We start from the raw sequence: 25,314 nt of genomic DNA, 5'->3' as shown, positions 1-25,314 counted from the left end.
AATTCAAAGTGTTGGTTATGACCTATAAAGCCCTTCATGGCACCGGACCAGATTATCTCAGGGACTGCCTTCTGCTGCACGAATCCCAGTGACCAGTTAGGTCCCACAGAGTGGGTCTTCTCTGGGTCCTGTCAACTAAACAATGCCGCTTGGCGGGACCCAGGGGAAGAGCCTTCTCTGTGGCGGCCCCGGCCCTCTGGAACCAACTCCCCCCAGAGATTAGAATTGCCCTCACCCTCCTTGCCTTTTGTAAGCTATTTAAAACCCACCTCTGCCACCAGGCATGGGGGAATTGAGATACCCTTTCCCCCTAGGCCTTTACAATTTTATGCATGGCATGTCTGTATGTCTGTTTGGTTTTTATTATAATGGGTTTTTAATTGTTTTTAGTATTGGATTATTATTATATGCTGTCTTATTACTGCTGTTAGCCGCCCCGAGTCTCCGGAGAGGGGCGGCATACAAATCCAATCAATCAATCAATCAATAAATAAATAAATGTCCCTGCATACAAAATTAAGAGAATTGCCCACCAGGCAATTTTCCTAGAACTCACTCAACTTCAATAATTACCCTCTTTCCACTAGGAATGTATCACGCCAAACTTTGGTTTTCTTGTTTGTTCGAAACCTAAAATAAAAATAAAAATAACAATAATTACTGTTGGCATTCATGGCTATTTTGGCTATGCAATTAAAGATGACTAATTTATTTTTACTCCAAGCAAATTATTTGTCCACAACTTCCACAATTTTATAAATATGATCTTTAAAATTGTTTTGTGTGCTGGGAAAGCCAGGGTCACTTGTAGTTGTTTACACATGTTTCGTTTTCCATCCGCTTCCCAATCTAACTCAGGCCTTTGCTGCCAAATCAAGACAGTGCTTCATCTCACCTGTTCCCTGGTTTTTCAAGGTCCAGAAGTTTTAGAATAGATTTTCCATCCATATCTGGAGGTGGATCAAGTCCTGCAATATCCAAAACTGTTGGAGCAAGGTCAATATTCAGCACCATGTGAGATACTCTGCAAATGAACAGAGAAGGCCAGAGCTGTATTATGCACATTAGAAGAAACATCTTAAATCTTTATAGAATTAAAAGAATCTGAGTGTCATTTTATACAAATATGGCACTTGAAAACAGCGTTATATGCTGGCAGTTTCAAGTTTTTTCCAAGTTTCCCTCACCGGGCAGTGAATTAGGACGAGGCATGCTAATTTCAGGATGTACTAAGTTATACAATGAGATAAAGCAGCCATGCTATTTGAGCCAGCAGACTTGTGGCTAAATATTTATATACTTAGTAAAGCCACAGTAAGTGAAATATATCCTCATATGACCCTGTTACAGTCTTAGCAGCAATCTACAAAATAACTGTCTAACAATAAAACAAAAAATATGCCATTATACTTCTAGCAAAAAGCTTGGAAAGAATAACATTTACAAAGTAACAAAAAGATGCTCTCCTTTGTTCATGCTTTGCAATAATCTTGATGAAATAAATCATCCACAAGAATGACAATCAAATGTGCTTACAAATATTTTACATTAGGTACAACAGCTGTGCTGCAGACATAGGAGAACGTACACTGATCCCGGCTCTATACTTGGACCACGAATAAAGAAAGGAACACGAATATCAAAATCATATGGCATTGACTTTCCCTTGACCAGTCCAAACTGTCCAATATGGTAACCATGATCAGCAGTGTAAATAATGTAAGTATTCTCCAGTTCTCCAGTTTCCACTAGCATATGATATAACTGAAATGCAATAAATGGGGGGGAAAATCAATGCAAATCAATGCTAAATCAATCATTATACATATATACACAGCAGTATTTACAACATTTATATTTAAACAATTCTGTTAGAGGCATGTCACTAAAACCAATTAAAATCCAGCAATCATGAAACCATCACCATAACGCTTCTAGAAGAGGTTACACAAATTCCATCAGATATAAAGCAATATTGAAATGCACATTTTAAAGCTTGAAGCTTCAAACAAAACACATCAGTGGTTTCCAGATTGGAACAAAGTGCAGTAGCTTGTCATGATTTTGGAACAGAACTAGTCTATTTCAAGGTTGAAACAATTGAGGCTTTCAACCATTATAAGAGAGACAATTGGACTTCGGTGCCATGTATTTATTTATTTTTCTTTTTAATTTCTAGCCTACCAGTTCAACAACTTTGGCTTGACTGATCTGAAACATCTCAGGCCACTTAAGGAAAAGTAGCCATTCATTTTGTAGGTCCAGAGAAAGAGGCCAACAGCTGTAACTGACCACCTGCAAGAGGACTGCTACAGCTGTCTGCCTTCAAGGCAAACCATCCTCCTGCTCCCATCCTACTTTAGCAGGTTGTCTCTTTTTAATGAGTTTGATCCTCATTCCTCTTTCCCTGCTTTTCAGTTATCTCTCACACATAAAGAAATAACTTACAAGTTACTGTATTTTTCGGAGCATAAGACCCACCTAAAAGAGACTAAAAATGTGGATGCAGCCTATACTCCGAATGTAGCTTTTTTTTTTATTATTCTCCTCCATCCAAAGCTTTTTCCCCCAGCCCTAATGACATGCTAACGATCTTCCCAGCTTGCAGGATTTTTTCATTCCTGCTCCAAATAAGTTTTTTTCCAGCCTTAAGTCTTTGCAGGCTTTAACCAGGGGATAAAATAATGTGCTGAAGCTGACCAGACTAAGGATGCTAGCCAGATGAATACCTAGTAGGTAGATTTCACCCCCCCCCTGTTTTCCTCTCCCAAAACTAACATGTGTCTTATGCTTCAGTGTATCTTATACTCTGAAAAACATGGTACATGAAATCCTTTCCTTTTGCTTTTCTTTTTCTTTCACCTTTCATTTACAATACACCTCCCGTTTCAGACTAGATAACTAGTTCCAGTTTATCTGCCTTATAAAACTCTACTCTCCAAGGCAGAATTTGCTGGTCAGATGTGGGGAAAAACAACTGCACTGAGGCCTGACTTAATAGTACATTCTTCTTGTGGTACATCAGACATTTATTCAGACATAGGTCAGTTTGCCCCCCAGCAGTTAGGGCAACCTTCTTGTGGTCCTCAGCCTTCTGTTGGCCTGAATTTCTCCCAGGAGCAGAGCAGCCTCGAACTCAAGCAATCCATGCCAGTCTCAGCCTCCGCAGGTTGGATTACAGGCTCGCGCTACCAAGCCCGGCTTGCATCATAACCAAATCAGCTAGCATCATAACCAAAGAAACCAAGACAAAGCCCAGGACTAAAAAATAGGCTTTCTCCCCACCACAAAGAGAAAACAGCTCCCCTTAGCAAACCACTGGGCACCTGGTCATCACTCTCTATACATACGTGTATATGGTTATTGGTGACTCATGAAAGCTATTCTTCAGATACCAGTTCACCTGTGTCTCACACTAGATGTAGAGGGTGGAAGGAAGAGCTGCTACCAAGGAAACAGAGAAAAGGAGCCTGAAGCCAGGCAAAGAATTTAATGTGAATAAAAGTTTTAAACAAGTTCTTCCCTAGCTTACATGAAAATGAAGGGAAAGATCGGAGAATATTATTCAGACTTGTAAGGTTCTATTATTGTAGCTTTACAATAAAAGTAGTTCTGATCTATGAGGCATTGGTTTCCTAACTCAGTGATTTTCAACCTTTTTTTGAGCCGCGGCACATTTTTTACATTTACGAAACCCTGGGGCACATTGAGCCGGGGGGGGGGGGGGGTTTGAGGGGGCTAAAAAAAGTTTGGACAAAAAAATTATCTCTCTCTCTTCCTCCCCTTCGCTCTATTTCTTTCTCCCTCCCTCTTTCTCTCCCTTTCTTCCTCTTTCTTTCTCTCTCTCTCCATCCCTCTTTCTTTCTCTTCCTTCCTTCCTCTCTTTTTTGCTTTCTCTCCCTCCCTATGTCCCTCTATGTCTTTCTCTCTCTCTCCTTCCCCCCTCTCTTTCCCTCTCTCTTGCATTCTCTCTCTCTTGGTTTCTTTCTCTCTTGCTTTCTCTCTCTTGCTTTCTGTCTCTCTTCCTTCCTTTCTCTCTTGCTTTCTCTCTCTCTTGCTTTCTCTCTCTCTTGCTTTCTTTCTCTGTGAGCTTCGCGGCACACCTGACCATGTATCGCGGCACATTAGTGTGCCACGGCACACTGGTTGAAAAACACTGTCCTAACGAGTCTACTTTGAGGGACTGATTTTATTCTTCCCATCCTTATTGTGGGTATTCAGTGTTGGACTCTGGTTGCTAATTATCTTGCAAGATAAAATGTGCTGACTCTGAGACCACACACACACTTATTTATTGCCTTAAAGACAAAGACATAATTCTCTCAACAGCAGCAGAATTGGCCACAGCCCAGTCAATTAACATAATGTCTTCATACCATTGCCTGCCTATTTGGGGTAAGTAAATTATTGCTATTTTAAAAAATTAATTCTGTTATGGTGAAACTTAAGTTCACCATATGGATAGTAGGCAAATACAAAACAAGTGTGCTTGTGAGAATGAGGCTTGTGAAGTAACATTGCTGAGATTAATTTGCTTTGAATGATTTGTTGGGTCTATTTGTAAGTGGGCAGTCTGTGGCAAGCTGTTATGACTTGTAGAAACTGAGTTTCCAAAGTGTATTCAAAAATACACTCACTGACATTTGGAATTGTTTGGTGAACTGATTTGATGAACTCTTCTGTTTAACTTTTGCTGGATCTGTGGTTGCGAGTGACATATGTTTGTGAATAGGCAATCAAATGCAAATAAACATATGAGCACATGATTGTCCCTGCTAATGCTTAATTAGATTTTTCAGAAAGCATTCTGGTCTAGTTTTATATTCAACTAATATTCTGTAATTTTTCTGCAAGAATTATAATAAATATTTTAAGTAGTAAACAGTGCTTAGTTTAAAAATTATCTGGAAAGATAACAACAAACCTAATAGGGATCGTAGCACCCATAAGAAATTATTTTTTTGTTCAGATCTGCATCTGGTTACTTACTTATAGGTTGGTTTTCACCAAAGACTTGTGGGCTGGCTGTTAACTGTTGAGTATCAATGAATCTCTCAAGCTTCCTCTCTTTGGTTTGAACTGTGTTGCTTAGCATCCCAGGAATGTGTTTAATTAAAGACTTTTGTGGCCTTTCCTGGACACCTTAAGGGTTTTTTAAGTTAATAGTTGGGTAAAAATGCTTTACTTATATTTTAAAATGTTTTTAATTGCTACTTTTTCCAATCTTCATGCGAGTTCATTGACCAGCTGTTACCTACTATTGTGGTCTTGGGCCACAAAACAAGGCAGCAGCAAAAACACTTACCGGTAGTATTGTATATACATTTTACAGTGCTTTATAGCGTCTCTAAGCAGTTTACCCAGTCAGCATATTGCCCAGAACAATCTTGAGTCCTCATTTTATGGAACTCAGGTGGAATACTGAGAAGGCAGTAAGGATCTGATTCCAAGTTATCATTTTTCTTTTGGAAACCCAGAGCATACAACTTATTTTAAGCTTGATATTATGAAAGAACGAATCTAGTTTGTATTTGTTCTATTAGATTGTTTCAAATGGGGCTGTTTGTTTCAGGCTTGAAACAAACCACGTTTTTCATTTTATGTACACCTTGGGAAGCTTTTGTTAGTTCTCTGCAATTCTGATATTCTACAGTCATATGAATCTATTTGGCTGCAAAATAAGCAACTATGATTGTAAAATTAAACTTTAGAGACTTTCAGTGACACAGGAAGTCTCTTTAAATGTGTTCAACTACAATTTGTTTAACTTTTCTGTCTTTTCTTTTTCATCAGATGAAATGATCCCATCAAACTATTTGCAATGAATGAATGAAATAATACAAACAACCCAAGGTAGGTCCTATTATACAATGTTTTAAATTAGTAAAGAACACAGAGGGAGTCATACAAGTAGTTCTTGACTTACAAGCAATTGTTTAGTGAATATTTGAAGTTACAGCAGTGCTGAAAAGTGACTTATGATCATTTTTCCCATTTAGGACCACTGCAGCATCACCATGGTCACATGATCAAAATTTGGACTCTTGGTAATTGGCATGAATTTATGAGAGTTGCACTGTCCCAGGGTCTTGCAACCTTTGCATCAGGAAAGCAAAGTCAATGGGAAAAGCCAGATTTGCTTAACAACCACACAATTCATGTAACAATTAAATCACGTAGTGATTCAGTTAATCACTCTACCAAAAAAGGTGATAAAATAAGGCTCATTAACAACTCATTAACAACTGCTTCCCTTAGCAACAGAAATTTTGGGCTCTGTTATGATCATAGGACTACCTGCACATTACAATGCTTCACTACACAACCCTTGTGTATATGTTATCTATTTTACCAGATGAAATATTTCATGTACTTGGTTTGCCTTTCTTGTATTGTTGCAGGAATGAATGGAATAAAAATGGAATAAAATGGAATAAAAATTGGAGTATCATATAAAAATGGAATGTATTGGAATTCTGGAACAAGAATTTCCTACCAGAACCACTCAGAATCCGTTTTGGAGTGAGTGGCTATAATTGCAACAAACAAACAAACAAATATTCAAAACAGAGCAGAATGTGGTGCTACAGAATAGCTTTAGCCATTTTTATTTGCTTACCCTTTCCATGGAATCATCAACTGACAGCAGAGTTTGAAGTCTTTTTCGATGCAGGATATTTGTAAATTCCATATGGATGGGAAGCATAGGCCCTGTATACTGCATGATCCAATGTTTATCCATATTGGGTGCATAGTTGTAACTAGGAGTTCTGCAGGGGAAGATAATAAAGATTAAGCTCCAATAGAAGAGAATATCTTACCAACTAGGTAACATCGTTAATGAAAACATACCACCAGGCACAGAGAGCATCAAGAACTCCATAGTTTAAGTTATTTGTGGTTTCTGATGTAAAATCTGCTCATTTTGCTATAATCTACTGCACATCAAAATATCTTTTAGACAAAATGCAAGAAATGAATGTTTATAAATTACCAGTTGAGAGCAGTGTTCCCTCTAATTTTTTTTCGGGGTGAGCGGAAAAGTATAGTGTCTGAGCGGCAGTCCTTTTGGCACTGGGCGGCATATAAGTATAAATAAATAAATAAATAAAGTAAGTAAGTAAGTAAGTGTGGGCGTGCGCTATCACACATGAGCAAGTTCTTGCATCCATAATTCTATCCTTTCTATGTCTTCCTCCCTCTTTCCTCCCTCCCACTTTCCTTTCTATCTCTCCCTCCCTCTTTTCTTTCTATCTTTCCCTCCCTCTTTCCTTTCTATCTCTCCCTCCATCTTTCCTTTCTATCTCTCCCTCCCTCTTTCCTCCCTCCCCTTTTCCTTTCTATCTCTCCCTCCCTCTTTCCTCCCTCCCTTTTTCCTTTCTATCAATCCCTCCCTCTTTCCTTTCTATCTTTCTTTCCCCCTGCCTTTCTCCAAGCCCTTCCTTTTCCCTCTCCCTAACTACCCCCTTCTCCCTCCTTTCTATCTCTTCCTCCCCCTTTCTCTCTCCCTTCCTTCATCTTTCATTCCCTCTCTCTCCATCCCTCTTCCTTTCTCTCTTCCTTCCTCCCTCTCTTTTTTGTTCTTTCTCTCTCCCTCCTTCCCTCCCTCTATGTCTTTCCCTCCCCCTTCTTCCCCCTCTCTTTCTCTCTCTCTTGCTTTCTTTCCCTGTCTTTCTCTCTTGCTTACTTTCTCGCTTTCTTTCTCATTCTCTCTCCCCTCCTTTCTCTCTCTCTCTCTTTCTCTCTCGTTCACCACGCCGGCAACAGAGAGAAAAAAAGAGAGAGAGAGAGAGATGGAGAGAGAGTGGAGGGTGCCGTTGTCTTCGCCTCTGCCCGGCGGCTCTGCAGCGAAGAGCACAGTCGCGCACTGCCTCCCGGGAGCCCGGCCGACTTTTGGAGCCGTTTTGTTTTCGGCCGGGCGGAGGCAGCGCGCGGAGGCGAAGATACGGTGCCCGGCCACGCTCCGCCTCCCGGGAGCCCAGCTGAAAACAAAACAGCTCCAAAAATTGGCTGGGCTCCCGGGAGGCGGAGCGTGGCCGGTCACCGTGTCTTCGCCTCCGTGCGGCTCTGCAGCGAAGAGGAAACAGTCGCGCACCACCTCCCGGGAGCCCGGCCGACTTTTGGAGCCGTTTTGTTTTCGGCCGGGCGGAGGCGGCGCGCGGAGGCGAAGACACGGTGCCCGGCCACGCTCCGCCTCCTGGGAGCCCAGCTGAAAACAAAACAGCTCCAAAAATCGGCTGGGCTCCCGGGAGGCGGAGCGTGGCCGGGCACCGTGTCTTCGCCTCCGTGCGGCTCTGCAGCGAAGAGGAAACAGTCGCGCACCGCCTCCCGGGAGCCCGGCCGACTTTTGGAGCCGTTTTGTTTTCGGCCGGGTGGAGGCGGCGCACGGAGGCGAAGACACGGTGCCTGGCCACGCTCCGCCTCCCGGGAGCCCAGCTGAAAACAAAACGGCTCCAAAAATCGGCTGGGCTCCCAGGAGGCGGAGCGTGGCCAGGCACCGTGTCTTCGCCTCCATGCGGCTCTGCAGCGAAGAGGAAACAGTCGCGCACCGCCTCCCGGGAGCCCGGCCGACTTTTGGAGCCGTTTTGTTTTCAGCCGGGCGGACTGCAGCGCAAAACAAGAAGAAAAGATCAGCTGTGAGGCGCGCCTCCCCCCCCACGCCTTTCCGCGGGATCTTTTCTTCTTATTTTGCGGTGCGCTCCGCCAGGCTGGAGCTTCCCTTGCGGCGGGTGCGTATGAGCTTTGGGGCCCGGAGGGAGGAAGGGTGGCAGGCGGCAGCAGCGGCACTGTGACTAGCTGTGGGGCAGCGACAAGGTGGTCAGCTGTGAGGCAGCTACTCCCGGTGCCGCTGCTGCCGGCCATCCACCCTTCCTCCCTCCGGGCCCCAAAGCTCATACGCGGCCCCCGCAAGGGAAACTCCAGCCAGGCGGAGCGCTGCAGCTGCCGGAAAAGTCGGAAGGCGCAAGTAAGAGGGCCCCGCGGAAAGGTAACACGCCCGGTCGTCGGCACCCCCCAGGCTTAGAGGCCTAGAACACCCACACACACCGAGGCACCCGGTCGGCGGCAACCTCTCCCCTCCACACACACACCGAGGCTTAGAGGCCTAGCGGTGGGCTGTGCCACCTGCCCTCTTACTTTGCTGCGTCACTCTCGGCAGTCGGCGGGTGGCGGCAACCCCACACACGCACACCGACGAGGCACCCGGTCGGCGGCAACCAACCCACCCACCCACACACACCAAGGCTTAGAGGCCTTGCGCCACCAGACCTCTTACTTTGCTGCGTCACTCTCGGCAGTCAGCGGCAACCCCACACACGCACAATGACGAGGCACCCGGTCGGCAGCAACCCACACACACACACACACACACCGAGGCTTAGAGGCCTAGCGGTGGGCTGCGCCACCAGCCCTGCCTCACCTGTCTCGGCAGTCCGGCGGCAACCCCCACCCCACCGAGGCTTAGAGGCCCGATTTTCTTACCTTACCCGACATCAGCTAAACAACCGTTTGGCTGCCGGAGGGCGGGGAGGAGAAAATCCAGGATTTAAGGGGCGGGGAAGAAAGCGGGCCTGCTGTGATTGGCCACTTTGCACTTTGTTTCCCGCCTTTGCTTAAGGAACTGTTGCTGCCCTATGTTGTAGAGCAGCAACCGTTCTGATTTCAAATTCCAGCACGGAGGTTGGTCCTCCGCGCTAAATTTGAAATTCCCGGGCCGACGAGTAGAAACCTCTGCGCTATAGCGCACTGCGCAGCTTACAGTGAACTATGGTTGAGAGTAAGCAATCACAATTAAGTATCTAGTTTATTTCATACAATTCAGAGATCTGACTTCCAGCATATTATTTATTTATAATCCCAATATTTATATTCACCTGGTCTTTTTTGGGGCCGATATTTCATTTCTCATCCAAAAAACTTCTTCAGTTCCAGAACTGAAGCCTCAGAAGCTTCTTGGATGAGAAATGAAACAACTTCAAAGGAAAACTAGAAAATCCAGTTGTCCCTTGAAAAAGCACCTTTGGGAAACTATGACCTGTTTGACTGACAATCTCCATAGACATTAATTGATGTTTTAAATAATAAAGGCAATATGCTCCCAAGAAACAACTTTATCAGGGATGTGAGCAGTAATGGGCAGCCAAAACTTTTACTGCCACACTGTGAGTTTGGCTTATTTTATGGGTGTAGCTTTATGGTGATGTGACTGGGTAGGAGTGGCTTGCCGGCCATGTGATCAGGTGGGAGTGGCTTAAACGATCATCATCGTTCAAGTGAACTGTTAAGTCCTCAACGTACAACCTTACCAGTGTCGCTCACTGGAGTGACAATTAGCTTCATGTTTCCCCGTGCTCTCCTTCCTGGGTTGCCCCCTCGCCTCAGGCTGGGTAGCTAGGAGAACGGGTGCTGTCAGAAGTATAAATGCTGCCAGCGCCACTTCCATCCACGCCTTCTGCTTGCACCTCAGGCGGGAGGTGGCTGCGTGAAGCTGGAGGGGAGCCAGGCAGGAGAGAGGGAAGCTCATCCAAGGCCAGGAAGGAGGAAAGAGGAAAAAAGCAAGGAGCACAGATGCAGCAGCATCAGCAGCAGGAGGAAAAAAAAGGAGAGCCGATCCGAGACCAACAATCCAGGAATTGACAACCGCCGATCAGCTGGAGCTGCGCATACATCTTCATTTCCGCCGGTGGAACCGCGTTCTGTGTGACTCCCTGTGTGAGTCTCTTGCTCACAAGACATAGCATATTTCAAAGTTTGCCACTTTAAAAGGTGTCAGTTTAAAAGCATGCTTTCAACTTTCAGGCTTGCTGGCTGTACCACAGCAAGATTTTTAACTGTTTTCACTAACTTCTGAAAATCAACATTTCTGAAATTAATATTTAAACAAACTGCTGTACTATGAGTATAGTTGTGCTCATAAGTTTACATACCATGGCAGAATGTATGATTTCCTGGCCATTTTCTAGAGAATATGAATAATAATACAAAAATTTTTCTGTCACTCATGGCTAATGTTTGGCTGAAACCATTTATCAATCAACTGTGTTTACTCTTTGTCTATTATAATGAAAACAGAAACTACCCAATGACCCTGATCAAAAGTTTACAACCCCTGGTTATTTTGCCCTGATAACATGCCCACAGGTTGGCACAATGGGGTTTGAATGCAACTGTATAACACAGTCATGAGAATTAGAAAAATTAAGAATAATTTGTTTTCCTTATTCAATAGCAAAATTTCCTACTGATGCAAGAATGTCATGTAATTAAGGAATTGCTTAATTAACAGACATTCCTCATTAACAGACACTGCATCATAGTTCTTTAGTAATAACGATAATTTTTCATCTAACAAATTATCAAGCAACATTTGTTCTGCTTTCCATTCTTTGCAGCAAACGGAATCACAATTTCTGCCACTCACATAAACAAAATAAAACTAAGCATGCACATACCATGCCATTCTATGCAGGACTGTTATCTTGATTTCTGTATAACTGCCATGATTACAGCCAGAAAATAGTGTTTATCTTCCGTTTTGATTACTGAAGAATCTATTGAGGTTTGGATGCTGCCTAGAGAGCGTCAGCTGCCCCAATTGCCCCTAAGACAATGGCTGCAGCCATCATTAAGGAGGATGTTATGTCTGTTCTCATTATGATATGGGAGAATATAACACTAATGCTGCTGTTTGTGCAAATATAAAAATTAGACAACTTACTCTCATACTTATGACAGTTACAGTGTCCTGGGGTCATGTTATCACCTTTCACAAACTTTTGACAAGGAAAGTCAATGGGGAAGCCAAATTCATTTAACTAATGTGTTACTAATTTAATAACTATAGTAATTACTTAACAACTGTGGCAAGAAAGGTAATAAAATGAGGCAAAATTACTTAACAACTGTATCACCTACCAACAAAAATTTTGTGTCAAGGACTATCTATGTATTCGTCTCGTATCCTATCTGGTTATTCTGAATTGCATTAAATCAGCCAGAATTAATTAGGGTTCAATAAAAATATATTTACATGCTTAAATATGCTTAGGCCATATTCTGAATTATTTATTTTCTTGTTATAAAAATTCCAAAGAAGTTCAATTAAAATTTGTCTCCATCTTCATACAAACAAAAGAATATCAGGTTCTCAGACTTGAGGTAAAATTAATATTATTAAAATTATTTTAACTCCAAGGTGATTTATATTTTAAAAGAAATTTCTATTTATACTCCTTTTATATTATTTAATAGTGTTAATAAGCTTATTACACTATTACATCTTATAAAACACTTTCCCGTATGCTTTAAGATTTTTTACTGTGTTAGGATTCAACTGTCTGCTGACAAAGATCATTTTCAGGCTTATAATTAGCCATTTTTTACAGCTCTGGCCATTGTTTAGAATAAGGAATTGCAAAATTCAATTCCTTTTGGGCTTCAATTTCAAAAGTCCTATTTGACCTCAATTCTGATGAATATTATCTTTATTTGATTATCATTTTCTCACTTGCATTTCATTCTGCAAAATACAGTAATAAAGGAAAATAAAGGACTGTGGCTAAAATTTTGAAGGTCTTAGCCACGAACAAGTTATATTATTTTCCCAATATAGTAGCAAGGAACAAATTTTTAGTCATTTTTAAAATATTTCTTTTGCAAATAATACATTTTTGTAGCCTTTTAATCATTTTGTCTTTCATTTTAATATTACTTCCCATAGTTATCATTATACAAATACATTTGTTAGTCTGACCTATTAATTCAAAATCAACCAAAAAAGAAAAGTCAGACAGGTTAAATTTAAACCCACTACCCAGAAAAAAATGGTGCCAAATATATTTGACCACCAAAAGAGAAGGATCCTCAATAGTTAAATATTCAAACAATGAAACTTCTTACCAAATCATTATATTGCTCTTGCCATTATTTTCATTATTTTCATGAGCTATGCCAAAGGAAAAGTCAGGGAAACATTGGATTTTTCCTTTGTTATCTGGCCATGATAAGCTGGCAGCATATTAAACTGTAGAAACCATTTAGGCACGCAAACTAGCAGTTTATCCTCCATTTTTTCTTTTACTTTTCCAAATAAGATTTTATTCAGTTTCGTCTTTCAGTATTAAAACAACCTGCAGAAACTACTGAATAAAAGATGCTTAAAACTCCCAGAATTTCAACAAAGCCAGGTTGGAAGAAAATAGTGGTTTCTGATTTGGGCTTTCACACTTTTTTTAATCGGTTAAGCACAAATCAGTTTGGCTTCAACTATTACATATTTGCAAGAACGCATGCTGAGTTTAACAAAAGTTTCCAAGGTTACCAAGTTCAGATATTAATATCATACAGTGTTCAGTGCAGACAAAACTTTTCTCAATCCTCTAATACAGAAGAGTGGAAGTGGCTGCTAAGTTTAAGGCTTGAGAGCCTTCTTTGATCATTTTTAAAGTGAGCACAGGCTTCACATGCAAAATGCGGGCAAGTGTGAAGACAAACAATTTCACTCTGCTTTGCCCTCCATCATTTCCAACAGGTAACAAGCCACTCACTGCAAAAGAGGGCTTCCTTTGTCTATGAAGACCTTTCATTTAATTGGAAACCCTGGTCAATCAGAGCTCTCAACTCTGCAGACAGCCTCCACAGAGAGTGGAGTCTCTCAGCTGCAGACGCCCCCTCCCCCATATGTAGAGGGCGGTGGGAACAGTGCAGCTTACATGCTTTAAAAATGATTAAATGGGGCTATTACTTGGCCTTAGTTTCAACCACTCCATGAAATCTGCTTCTAATTAAAATTTTAGAACACAGCCATGTCTGAGAGGCTTCAGGCAAGCCCTCCCCTCCCCTTCCTTACTCCCCTGCCTCATCTTGCTATCCTGTCTGCTATCCTGTTTATTTTTGGGGTGGTGGGGAGAAACGGTTAGCTGCCGAAGTGATAATGCATTCTTTTTCAGAAAGTCAAAAATTTTAGAAAGTCAACCTTTCAGTATTTAAAAAGTAAGTGCTCGGCCTAAATGGAGCTGTTTGCTATTCCAGTGGTGGTGGTGATCAAAGACTCCCTGCTAAGAAGGACCATAGAAGCAATATGTTGGTCCAACAGTCTGTCAAGGGAGTGTGTGTGTCCCAGTCTCCCACAAAAGCTTAATAGAGGGGGTAAGCAAAATGCAGACTGGATTTTACTCCCAGGAGATTGTTATAGAACTCATTAAAGTTATAAATCCCAAGGTGCCTACAGGAGTGGCTCTCAGTCAAGCAGAAAGAGGTGTTGAATGGTAACACTACGAAAATCCCAGGCTCTGTATTGTTAATATATTTATTAATGATTTGAGTGAGAACTTATAAAACATAATATGGATGACATATGTACAGTGGTACCTCTACCTACGAAAGCCTCTACGTACAAACTTTTCTAAGTAAGAACCAGGTGTTCAAGATTTTTTTTGCCTCTTCTCAAGAACCATTTTTCACTTACAAACCCGAGCCTACAAAAAACTGTTACTGGAAAAGGCAGGGAGAAACCTCTGTGGGGCCTCTCTAGGAATCTCCTGGGAGGAAACAGGGCCGGAAAAGGTGGGGAGAAGCCTCTGTGGGACCTCTCTAGGAATCTTCTGGGATGAAACAGGCCCGGAAAAGCGAGGTGAAGCCTCCATGAGGTCTGTCTAGGAATCTCCTGGGAGGAAACAGGGTCAGAAAAGGTAGGGAGAAGTCTCCATGGGGCCTCTCTAGGAATCTCCTGGGAGGAAACAGGACCTCCACCCTCCCTGTGGTTATATATAGGGTAGACAGTGAATTATTACAGTTTCAGAACTTAGGATGGTATTGACAAGCTGCAATAATAGGCCGAGAGCAACAAGATGGATTTTGACATGAACAAATATGTAGTTCTTAATTTGGAAAGGAAAAATCAAAAGCATAAGTGTAGAATAGGGAGACCATGTTGGTAAATAATTCTCCTGAGAGAAACTGGGTGTCTTGGTGTGTTTCAATTTGAACATGAGTCAACAGTGTTGATGGAAATAAAGCAAATCCAACTCTAGTTTGCCTTAATAGAAGTACTGTGAAAATATCAAGTAATTTGTGCTATCATTTCTGTGCTGGTGGGACAAACTCTGACACATTGGAGTACATCCAAAGAACAACTAGTATGATTAAGAGACCTGGAAGAAAATCTTTATGATAAAACAATTGGAGGAGTTGTGGATATTTAATTTGGATAAGTCTGTGGGGAAATGTGATAGCTGTTTTCCAAAATCCAAAGGTTTCTAATGTAGAAAATAGTTAGGAAGCAAATTTTGATTGGATATCAGGCAGTAATGCTGCCAGCTGCCAATGCATGATGCTAACAGCTGTTAAATGGAACAAATTGCTTCAGAACATGGTAGACTCTTATGGGAGGTGTTTAAATAGGGTGGACAGCCATCTCCAAGAGATAGTATAATAGTAGATTCCTGCATTGGAAAGGGAGTTGGGCTAGATGATCTGCATGACTCTTTCTAACCATCTGGTTCCATGACTACATGACTATGGTTGCTTCAGCTTATGTAGATTGTTGTGGTTAGCTCTGGCCCAGCTCCTGCCCCAAGGACTGTGGATGTGGGGGAGACATCCACATGCTGCAGGCCTGTTTTGCCCCCAGTGGAATCTGCTGATGAAGGCTCCTCTGACCAAAAAGACATGAGTGACAGGGAGGAGGAGAGTGTGGCACACAGCTCAGAAGGAGAGTTAATGATATAGCCACGCATGCGGAGAGCGATGCATAGGCAACAACAACTGAGAGATTATTATCAAAGAAAATGAGGCCACCTGTGGTTGGGTAGGGCTGTGGTAATTAGTGAGGCTGCTATAAATAGCAGCCTGTGGGTTTGGCCATTGTGGAGGATTATCTGATCATTGTGTTTCATGACTGCTTTACTGACTTTGACCTTTTGTGTGCTGATTTTTCCCCGCTTTGAAATTAAACCAGAGCAAAGTGTGTTTCACTTTGTGAAAGAAGGACTGTGAATTGCCTCACAGCTGCAAGCTAAGTATCACAGAACTGATAAGGGACTTGTACAAATTACCAGTTTGTTTGGAGACCAGTGCTCTTTGCTATACCAAAAGAGGGCTTAGTTTATGTGAATTTTCATTATAAAGAACATTGTTTTGAATTTTCAAACGTGTGTGTGTGTGAAATTTGTACCTGTGAATTTTTGGGAGGAGTGTACCAGAGAGCCCGACAAAACATAGATTGGGAAATTTTTATATCTTAAAATTATGTTTACCTACAAGTTCAGTTAACCAATCTCATATATTTGGGATATATTTATGTACTGAGTATTTGTTAGACATTTGGGGTTTCAAAACCAGGAATAGACAAAAAGAAATGCTGTGGAGTTGGAATGTCTCAATTTCAAGTACAAAAATAAGCTCTTTTAATTATTTTGAAAGTATTTTAAGCTAGTAACAGAACTATTTGAAGATGTTTTTAACCTGAAATATTCAAAATGATGAATTTTACAGTTTCACTTAAAACAGTTTAAAATAAAGCACTTCACAAACCCTTGAGAATTCTGTCTTTATCCACATTTAATGGTGCTACACCAACAAATTTTGGTCTTAATTTAGCACACCAATTAAAATACCAAAGCAGGAGCAGGGGAGTTGTGGGTTGGGATGGAAAGAAATATAGATGTCAAAAATATAGCATTTTTAAATTATTGTTTTAAAATGTTGACATAAACTGCCTTTTTTCTTATGCAACCATTTATCTAGGTTTAGTTTTATACATATAGCATAACATGTGGAAAATATGAAATTTATTTTCTGAAATACATTTTAGGCTGCAAATGTGTCTACCGCATTATAAAAACATTAGCAAAGATGGTTTTTTGCTAATGCAAAAGAAAGATCAGTGTTATGTTAATTCATACCCATTTCGTAGATCCTACTCAGTGGTTTTTAACAGAGAAAGGATGCAAATATATGATCTGCATCTACCGCCATGAATAGATAAAATCCACTGCACAATACCAAGACTTCACTGTTTCTCTTCCAACAACCTTTAGTGCAAACTTCATATCAATTGTACAGAAATGAGAAAAAATGTTCAGAGAGAAAACTGAAAGAAATACAGCCAACCCTAGGGAGGAAAAACGAAATATGGAAGGAAAAATGTGTTCCAACTGCTTTAGGCACCTACCGGCCAGACACCAAGCCAAATGACAATTTAATATTTCTCAATGCCAAAAGTGTTTACAAGGCTTTCTTCAAACAAAAAAGTAACAATTATGCTTTCCAAAAAGTAGAAAATATGGATTGCCCGCATAAGTATGGAATATTCTATAGTATTTCAATGAACCTTCAAAGAACTGAAGCAAAGCAAAGAGTGACTGGTTGAGGCTATGCAGGACATCAACTTTCCATTTCATTACACGCCTAAAAAGGACAGTCAGCAATGAAGAAGCAAATCATGTCCACAGTATAAAGTTTCACTTACATGTGCTGAGAAGCATTTGCATACAGCTCAGAGAATTGTGGTGCAGAGTCTTCTGGGCCATGGGGAGCTGCATGGCTGATTACCATCATTATAGGTCTATGGGGATAAGTCCTCTTAGACATTTTGAAATAATTGATACTGTCATTAGTGATTAAATCTGTAAAATAGTCCTGAAACAAACATTCAATATTAAGTGACAATTTTCCAACTGCATCCAATATCACAAGGTCATATTATAGTGACTTAGTCCAATGGGCTTTGAAAGGATTTCACCTGTCTAGTTTTAGAGACTAGGCACAGTTCCCAGATCAAATATATGCAGATGAATGGCTGCATTCCAGTAGGCTTATCTGTGTAGGTAAGGAGGAATAACACCTTTTAAGTAGAAGACAAAGACTAAGAAACATTTAAATCACACGCAAGCTCAGAGACTATAGCCTCTTGGCTATAATTGTAATTTTAAAAAGAATACAGTGATACCTTGTCTTACGAACTTAATTGGTTCTGGGATGAGGTTTGTAAGGTGAAAAGTTCGTAAGATGAAACAATGTTTCCCATAGAAATCAATGGAAAAGTGATTAATGCATGCAAGCCCAAAATTCACCCCTTTTGCCAGCTGAAGCGCCCATTTTTGCGCTGCTGGGATTCCCCTGAGGCTCCCCTCCATGGGAAACCCCACTTCTGGACTTCCGCGTTTTTTCCCAGCATCGCAAAAATGGGCGCTTTGCTGGCAATGGAAGTCCGGAGGTGGGGTTTCCCAGCGAGGGGAGCCTCAGCGAAATCGCAGCATCGCAAAAACACCAAAGTCCTTGAAACCCCACCTCTGGACTTCGGTATTTTTGTGATGCTGTGATTTCGTTGAGGCTCCCCTTGCTGGGAAACGCCACCTCCAGACTTCCGTTGCCAGCAAAGTGCCCGTTTTTGCGATGCTGGGATTCCCCTGCAGCATCGCAAAAACATGGAAGTACGGAGGTGCACATGGAACCATGTATGCCGGCACGTGAGCCATTGCCCTAACATGGTTCACATGGAGGCTCTAGGACAGTGATGGTGAACTTATGGTGCAGGTGCCACAGGTGGCACACAGAACCATATCTGCTGGCACACAAGCTGTTGCCCTAGCTCAGCTCCAATGTGCATCTGTGTGTCGGCCAGCTGATTTTTGGCTCACAGAGAGGCTCTGGGAGGGTGTTTTTTGGCTTCCAGAGAGCCTGCGGGGGAATGGGGGAAGGCGGTTTTACTTCCCCTGGCTCCAAGGAAGCCTTTGGAGCCGGGGGAAGGCGAAATACGAGCCTACTGGGCCCACCAAAAGTTAGGAAACAGGCCATTTCCAGAGGGCCACCGCAGGATGGAGGAAGCTGTTTTTGCCCTCCCCAGGCATTGAATTATAAGTGTGCGCACTCGTGCATGTGCAAGAATGTGTGCGCACACTCTTTTGGCACCCGAGGAAAAAGAGGTTCACCATCACTACTCTAGGAGGACGTTTTCGGAGAGGGTCTCTGGGGAGGCAGAGGAGGGCATTTTCGCTCTCCCCGGTTCCAGGGAAGCCTTTGGAGCCTGCAAAGGGAAACAAACAGGCCTACCAGGCCCACCGTAAGTTGGGAAGAGGGAAAGTGGAATGGGTCATGCATGCATGTGCAGGGGCAGTGGGTGGGTGGGTGGGTGATGCAGACATGCGCAAGGGATAGAATGCATGGGGGCATTGAATTATGGGTGTGGGCAAGCATTTGCGCTCGATAGCACTTGCATGTGCATTTTTGAGGGGGAAAAGGGTTACCATCACTGCTATAGGCAATGTAATAAAATGAAAAATGACACACACACACACACACACACATGGAAAGGACTTTTTAAAAAGTTGGGAATTAAAACTATCTGCCATCTCTAGGTTTGCGGAGTTTTTGATCAAATAACTGGCATGTACTCCAGTGAGGAGTTCCAAGGTAACATGAACATACAATTCCAACCATTTCCAGGCAAGACTAATCAATCAGATGATGTGGACCCAGGGTCATGAACAGCTGCAAAAGCAGCAGTGAAGAAAAAAAAGTGCCTTTAATTCCAGGACTGTTTCTCAACTCCTAATGCCAAAAGTACTTTGCAGATATATGTGAAAAACTATGAAATAAAGTATGTCATAACTCTAGAGTAAGAGGTCAACTTTAAAAATATAACTGCTGTAAAATTTATTTCTTTATACAGTATTTCTTTTTGTCTGAGCTTTCGGCTTTGTTCTTTTTAAAAAAAAAAAATCTCACCTGGCTTATTAGTTTTAGTTAGTTTTTATCCTAGTTTAAAAATGTGATAAAGTTATAAAAATCAGTATGAGAGTATAAATTTTACTGATTTTCAAATACATTTTGCCACTAGCACTTCTCTCAAGAACTTACTGGATAAATGTATTTTATGAAAGAGCAAGTTTTCTCCAAATTTTGAATGCCAAAATATTATACATTAGAGGTTTCCAACTTTGGCAACTTTAAGAATTATGGACTGAAGAAGTCTGGGAGTTGAAGTCCACAAATCTTAAAGTTACTAAGGTTGGAAACCCTTGTTATACATAACATAGACCAGTGTTTTTCAACCAGTGTGCCGTGGCACACTAGTGTGCCGCGAGACATGGTCAGGTGTGCCACGAAGAAGGAAGCTCAGGTTCCGGTCTTGCAACTTTTTGCTGAGAGAGAGTGTGAGAGAGTGAGAGAGAGAGAAAGCAAGAGAGAGAGAGAGAGAAAGCAAGAGAGAAAGAAAAGAGAAAGAGAAAGCAAGAGTGAGAATGAGAGAGAAAGAAAGCAAGAAAGAGAGAAAGAGAGAAAGAAAGCAAGAGAGAGAGAGGAGAGGAAGAGAGAGAGAGAAATGAGCAAAAAGAGGAGGAAAAAAGAGAAATGAGAAAATGATTGAGACAGAGAATGAGAGGAAAGAGAGAGAAACAAAAGAGAGAGAAGTGACTCTTGATTTAAAGCATATGATAAAAAGCACCCAAAGAATAAGAGAGAACCCCCCCCCCCCAGCCCTCACCTGTTTTTGGAAATGGTTCAAGAGTGTGTATACACACACACACACAAGAGGGGGGGAGGAGACAGGGATGGAAAAAGAGAGGAGAGTGTCTTAGGGTGTCATTTTGTGTCATTTTGGTTGGTGGTGTGCCCCAGGATTTTGTAAATGTAAAAAATGTGCCGCAGTTCAAAAAAGGTTGAAAATCACTGACATAGACAGTACTGGAAACCAGATCTTTTACAATTTATTTCTCTTCCAAAAGATACAAGATAATTGCTTTTTATGAGAAACAAATGTGCTATGTAATTTTTGTTGTGTGTGTCTGCATGTTTGTGGCCACAGTCAAGTTTCCAAGATTCATAATTTCTTCTTTATAATCAGAAATCCATAGTGTTAACTGACCTTCTATGAACATTATGCGGAAAAAAAATTATGACCATACAGTAACAGAGAAAATTAAGAGTACTATTTCAATGAAGTGATTTCAAAATATAATTTCTTCCGTCAAGAATAGGTTTTACTTATGTGCATAATACGATAAATGTGATTATTTCTTACCTTTGCATATTCGAATCCATGCTTCTCTTTAAGACCATTGCGACAAACAGTGTAATTATAGAAACGAGAATTTTTTATTAATCCAACCCACTCTCGCCAGCCAGGAGGGATATAGCTGCCATTGTATTCATTGAGGTATTTTCCAAAAAAAGCTGTGAAAGAAAATTCAATGACACTTGGTGAATAGTGGTGTTTTATGAAGTTAAAAAGTTGGTTGCAGCAAGGGTTGGCAACATAAGGACTCAGATCTGTATGAAACCCTCAATCTTGTGCCAATTGGAGCATTTTCTATCCACAAAGCAGTAGTGGGTTCTAAACCCCATCGCTACAGGTTTGCTCGTGAGTGCACAAGCTGCTTCTGTGCATGTGCAGAAGCTTTTGTGCATGCGTAAATGGAAATTTACGCATGCACCCCGAGCACCCAATTTGCACTGAAAGATGTTGAAAGAAAATGCATAAGTCACGCCCACAGTGTGGTAGTAAAATTTTTGGTAGCCCTTCACTGGTGCTAACTGGACCCATTTTTCTGTCTGTATCAATATCCATAAGTAACAGTTTTATTTTGTCCCGACTCCCGTATAAGTATTGTTTTGTATTGTTTTATATTGGCCAGAGCTTCCCACCACTGCCACTGGTTCGCAGAACCAGACCGAACTAGGAGCAACCCACCACTGCTGCAAAGACCAAGAATTGATGGCACATTTTTCATCACTTTGAAGCAGATGATACACAAAGATGAGAGGGGCAGCATACAAATCCAAACAAACAAACAAAGAATCAAAGAAACAAATAAAACAAATAAAATAAATAAAATAAATAAAATAAATAAAATAAATAAAATAAATAAAATAAATAAAATAAATAAAATAAATAAAATAAATAAAATAAATAAAATAAATAAAATAAATAAAATAAATAAAATAAATAAAATAAATAAAATAAATAAAATAAATAAAATAAATAAATAAAATAAAATAAATAAAATAAATAAATAAAATAAAATAAAATAAATAAAATAAATAAAATAAATAAAATAAATAAAATAAATAAAATAAATAAAATAAATAAAATAAATAAAATAAATAAAATAAATAAAATAAATAAAATAAATAAAATAAATAAAATAAATAAAATAAATAAAATAAATAAAATAAATAAAATAAATAAAATAAATAAAATAAATAAAATAAATAAAATAAATAAAATAAATAAAATAAATAAAATAAATAAAATAAATAAATAAATAAATAAAATAAATACATACATACATACATACATACATACATACATACATACATACATACATACATACAGAAAATTGCAAATCAACACATGAGTATTCTTCAAACCTTTCCCTTTCCCCCTAATAAGCCCACCCCAGTTCTTGGGGGGTGGGGTGGGAAGCCTAATCTTACACTGAAAATAATTCTTGCTACATATTCACTGAAACAATGACGAGTGGGAGTGGTGAATGCATGCTTGAGAGAGGAGGTGGTTCTGCCAGGTCTTAAAGAAAGTGTGGTGAATCCCATGCTGTTGACCCTGTCCTCTTGAATATTCTTCCTTCAGGTATCAGAATGCCCTGGGTCCTGTTGGCCTTTCACAAGGCTGTAAAGACTTGGTTGGGTGCTAAGCAGGGGTGGGCTACTGTCCAGGTGGGGGGGGGGACGCCGCGGGGTAGCAAAAATAGAGCTCCACCCCGAGCATCCAATTTGCACTGAAAGATGTTGAATGAAAATGCATAAGCCATGCCCACAGTGTGGTAGTAAAATTTTTGGTAGCCCTTCACTGGTGCTAAAGGACCCATTTTCTGTCTGTATCAATATCCATAGTAACAGTTTAATTTGATCCCGACTCCCGTATAAATTTATTTTGCATTGTTTTAACTCTTTTTATATTTCATGATGTATGCCACCCAGATGTATTTGCTAAGATAGGCTGATATAGAAATAAAACAAAACTAATACATTTCAGAAAAGTACTATATTATACTGTCAAAATAAGAATTAGAAGGATGTTTGGGGGGAAAAACCATTACTGTAGAAGCTAAATAATTAAAATAGATCACTGTAATAATTGCAATAAAATGTAATATCAATTAATCTGTGATTTATAATATAAGCCAGCTTTTCCTCAGTTAAATGCTCTACAGATGTGTTGACTTTTAATCCTCATAAGCCCCATGCAAAACCAAGAAAAACATTCCAGCTGGCTGCTCACACCTTTGCACTATTTAAAGTGCCCCTGGCTAATGAATATATTTAAAAACGGAGGCAAAGAAAATTAGGAATTAATTTATTTATGCATAATTAATAAGCACACAAATGCAGCTGAATTAATAAAAAGTCTCATTAAAAAACAATATCACTGCCCATCTTTTCATTATTGTAACTAATGGTGCCCACAGGAAGAATTTCAATTTGTAAATTCTAATGAGGTAAAAAACAACAGTCAGTACACAGTGGAAATGGTGAGCAAACACCCCCCCCCACACACACACTTTAGTCTCTTAATTGCAACTTATTTTAAACTTATTTTAAACTCATAGCTGTTTTCATGCTATGATTCAAGCAGTCAATAAACTCCCAGAATCATTCTAGTTTTTTCTAGTCATATCCTCTGAATCTGAGAATCCAATTTTCCCTTAAATTCTAGTCATCTATCCTCAGCCTCATGCTCACCCGATATCTGAGACTTCAATATATATTACCCCGTTAAAAGATTATGCTGATCTTGTAGATGCCAGAGGGCACCCTATTGATTAACACCATTTTAATGACAATACATACTCCAAATATTTTTTAAGTCTCTTTTTTTCCTAGAGGTAACACAATATCTTCAGGCATTAGTGAATTAACTAAGAAAAATGTTTTTCCTGGATCTCCCTTGTCCAGTGAAATGCATATACGTGTATATGTGTAAAAGTAAAAGTCTCCAGTATTTAAATTAATGTGAAAAACAATCAAGGATTTGTAAGAATATGTCTATAATTGATGGAGATGACTAGTGGCAGTTGTAGTCACAAACCTGAGAATGCTGATAGAAAAAATGCATCAAGGAAACAATAGATTTGCAGATTTCTTTGGTTGGCTGGTGCAATGGTAGTATGAATCTTAGACTCACATGCACGGCCACCAAAAATTCTTAAGATGGAAGGTTCCAAAGAACCTGTAATTGAAGGGTAACTCTCTCTATATATATAGCATAACTATAACCATTCCTCTGATAACAGCAGTATTTGTAAAACAGGATTCTTTGATCCTACTGACCTCATAGGATGGGAACTAGATGCATTCTAAATCTGCTGGTCCCATTCCTAAGTACAGTATAAAGATTGCTCTGCAGCAGGAATAGGTTCTACTTACCTTCTCTACTGGTTTGCATTGCAACGGAAGTGCGTGTTTTGCATATACACGTTTTCTTTGCTCGCACCTTCCTACATCATGGTGCGCAAATGACACTGTGCATGCGCAGTAGCCTCTGTGCATGCGTAGAACATTTTCCCCCAGCCACGGTGACCTAAAAAGTGGTTCCGGGGCATGGGCAGCCACAAATCGCTGCTGGTTCGATGAGCAGGGGCAAATTCCGGGCATGGGTAAACTAGTCCGAATCGGCAGCAACCCATCCAAAAGCAAGAGGTGTTTCATAGAGTAGCCGAGTTGGCGCAGTGGGTAGACTGCTGTACTGCAGTCCACTAAAGCTGACTGCTAGATCTGCAGGTCAGCGGTTCAAATCTCATCACCGACTCAAGGTTGACTCAGCCTTCCATCCTTCCGAGGTCGGTAAAATGAGGACCCAGATTGTGGGGGCAACTGTTAAACTGTTAAAAAGTGCTATTGCTAACATGTTGTAAGCCGCCCTGAGTCTAAGAAGAAGGGCGGCATAAAAAATCGAGTAAATAAATAGCTGCAAATTTCTTAAGCGGGATCGTATACGAAGATGGTAACAAATATGTTTAGAACATGGAAGATTTCAACATTGCCCATGGCAATGCCCATGTTATAGAACACCCCCCCCCGCCCCTCAAATAACATTCACCTCTGCCTTCCTAGGATTCAGAAAATTCAAAAAAAAGAACTTTTTATTTATACACGTGCTATCTATTTTTACTGCTTTTTAGTCGGTTGCTTTACAGTTTTATCTGCAGTTTAGACCGGTTAATTGCTTACTGCTATATAACTGGAACTGTATGTGGATACTTTATTGTAATAATTGTAACCTGCTGAGAATTACTTGGATATGGTGGTCCCTAAACCAATGAACAAATATTTGAACTTCTGAAACAAGTCATCCAC

The 25,314-nt window shown here is 40.5% G+C and overlaps 1 protein-coding gene across 6 annotated transcripts in view; it reads right to left on the bottom strand.

The window, feature by feature from the left end:
• Positions 1-25,314, bottom strand: part of SULF1 (sulfatase 1) — a 119,456-nt gene that overhangs the window by 31,225 nt on the left and 62,917 nt on the right. For all 6 annotated transcript variants that reach the window (XR_011558731.1, XM_070747899.1, XM_070747902.1 and 3 more), the window contains exons 6-11: positions 21,020-21,171; positions 17,468-17,637; positions 6,620-6,770; positions 1,589-1,764; positions 896-1,024; positions 574-630 (exon numbers count right to left, since the gene is read on the bottom strand). Coding sequence is in view for 5 of the 6 variants with exons in the window: in XM_070747899.1 (XP_070604000.1) it covers positions 574-630; positions 896-1,024; positions 1,589-1,764; positions 6,620-6,770; positions 17,468-17,637; positions 21,020-21,171 (835 nt within the window). In the remaining variant the exon portion in view is untranslated. The remainder of the gene's footprint in view (positions 1-573; positions 631-895; positions 1,025-1,588; positions 1,765-6,619; positions 6,771-17,467; positions 17,638-21,019; positions 21,172-25,314) is intronic.

This window comes from Erythrolamprus reginae, chromosome 3 (genome assembly GCF_031021105.1).
Source record: "Erythrolamprus reginae isolate rEryReg1 chromosome 3, rEryReg1.hap1, whole genome shotgun sequence".
In the NCBI taxonomy this organism is placed as follows: Eukaryota; Metazoa; Chordata; class Lepidosauria; order Squamata; family Dipsadidae; genus Erythrolamprus; species Erythrolamprus reginae.
This window is presented reverse-complemented; position numbering and strand designations above follow the sequence as displayed.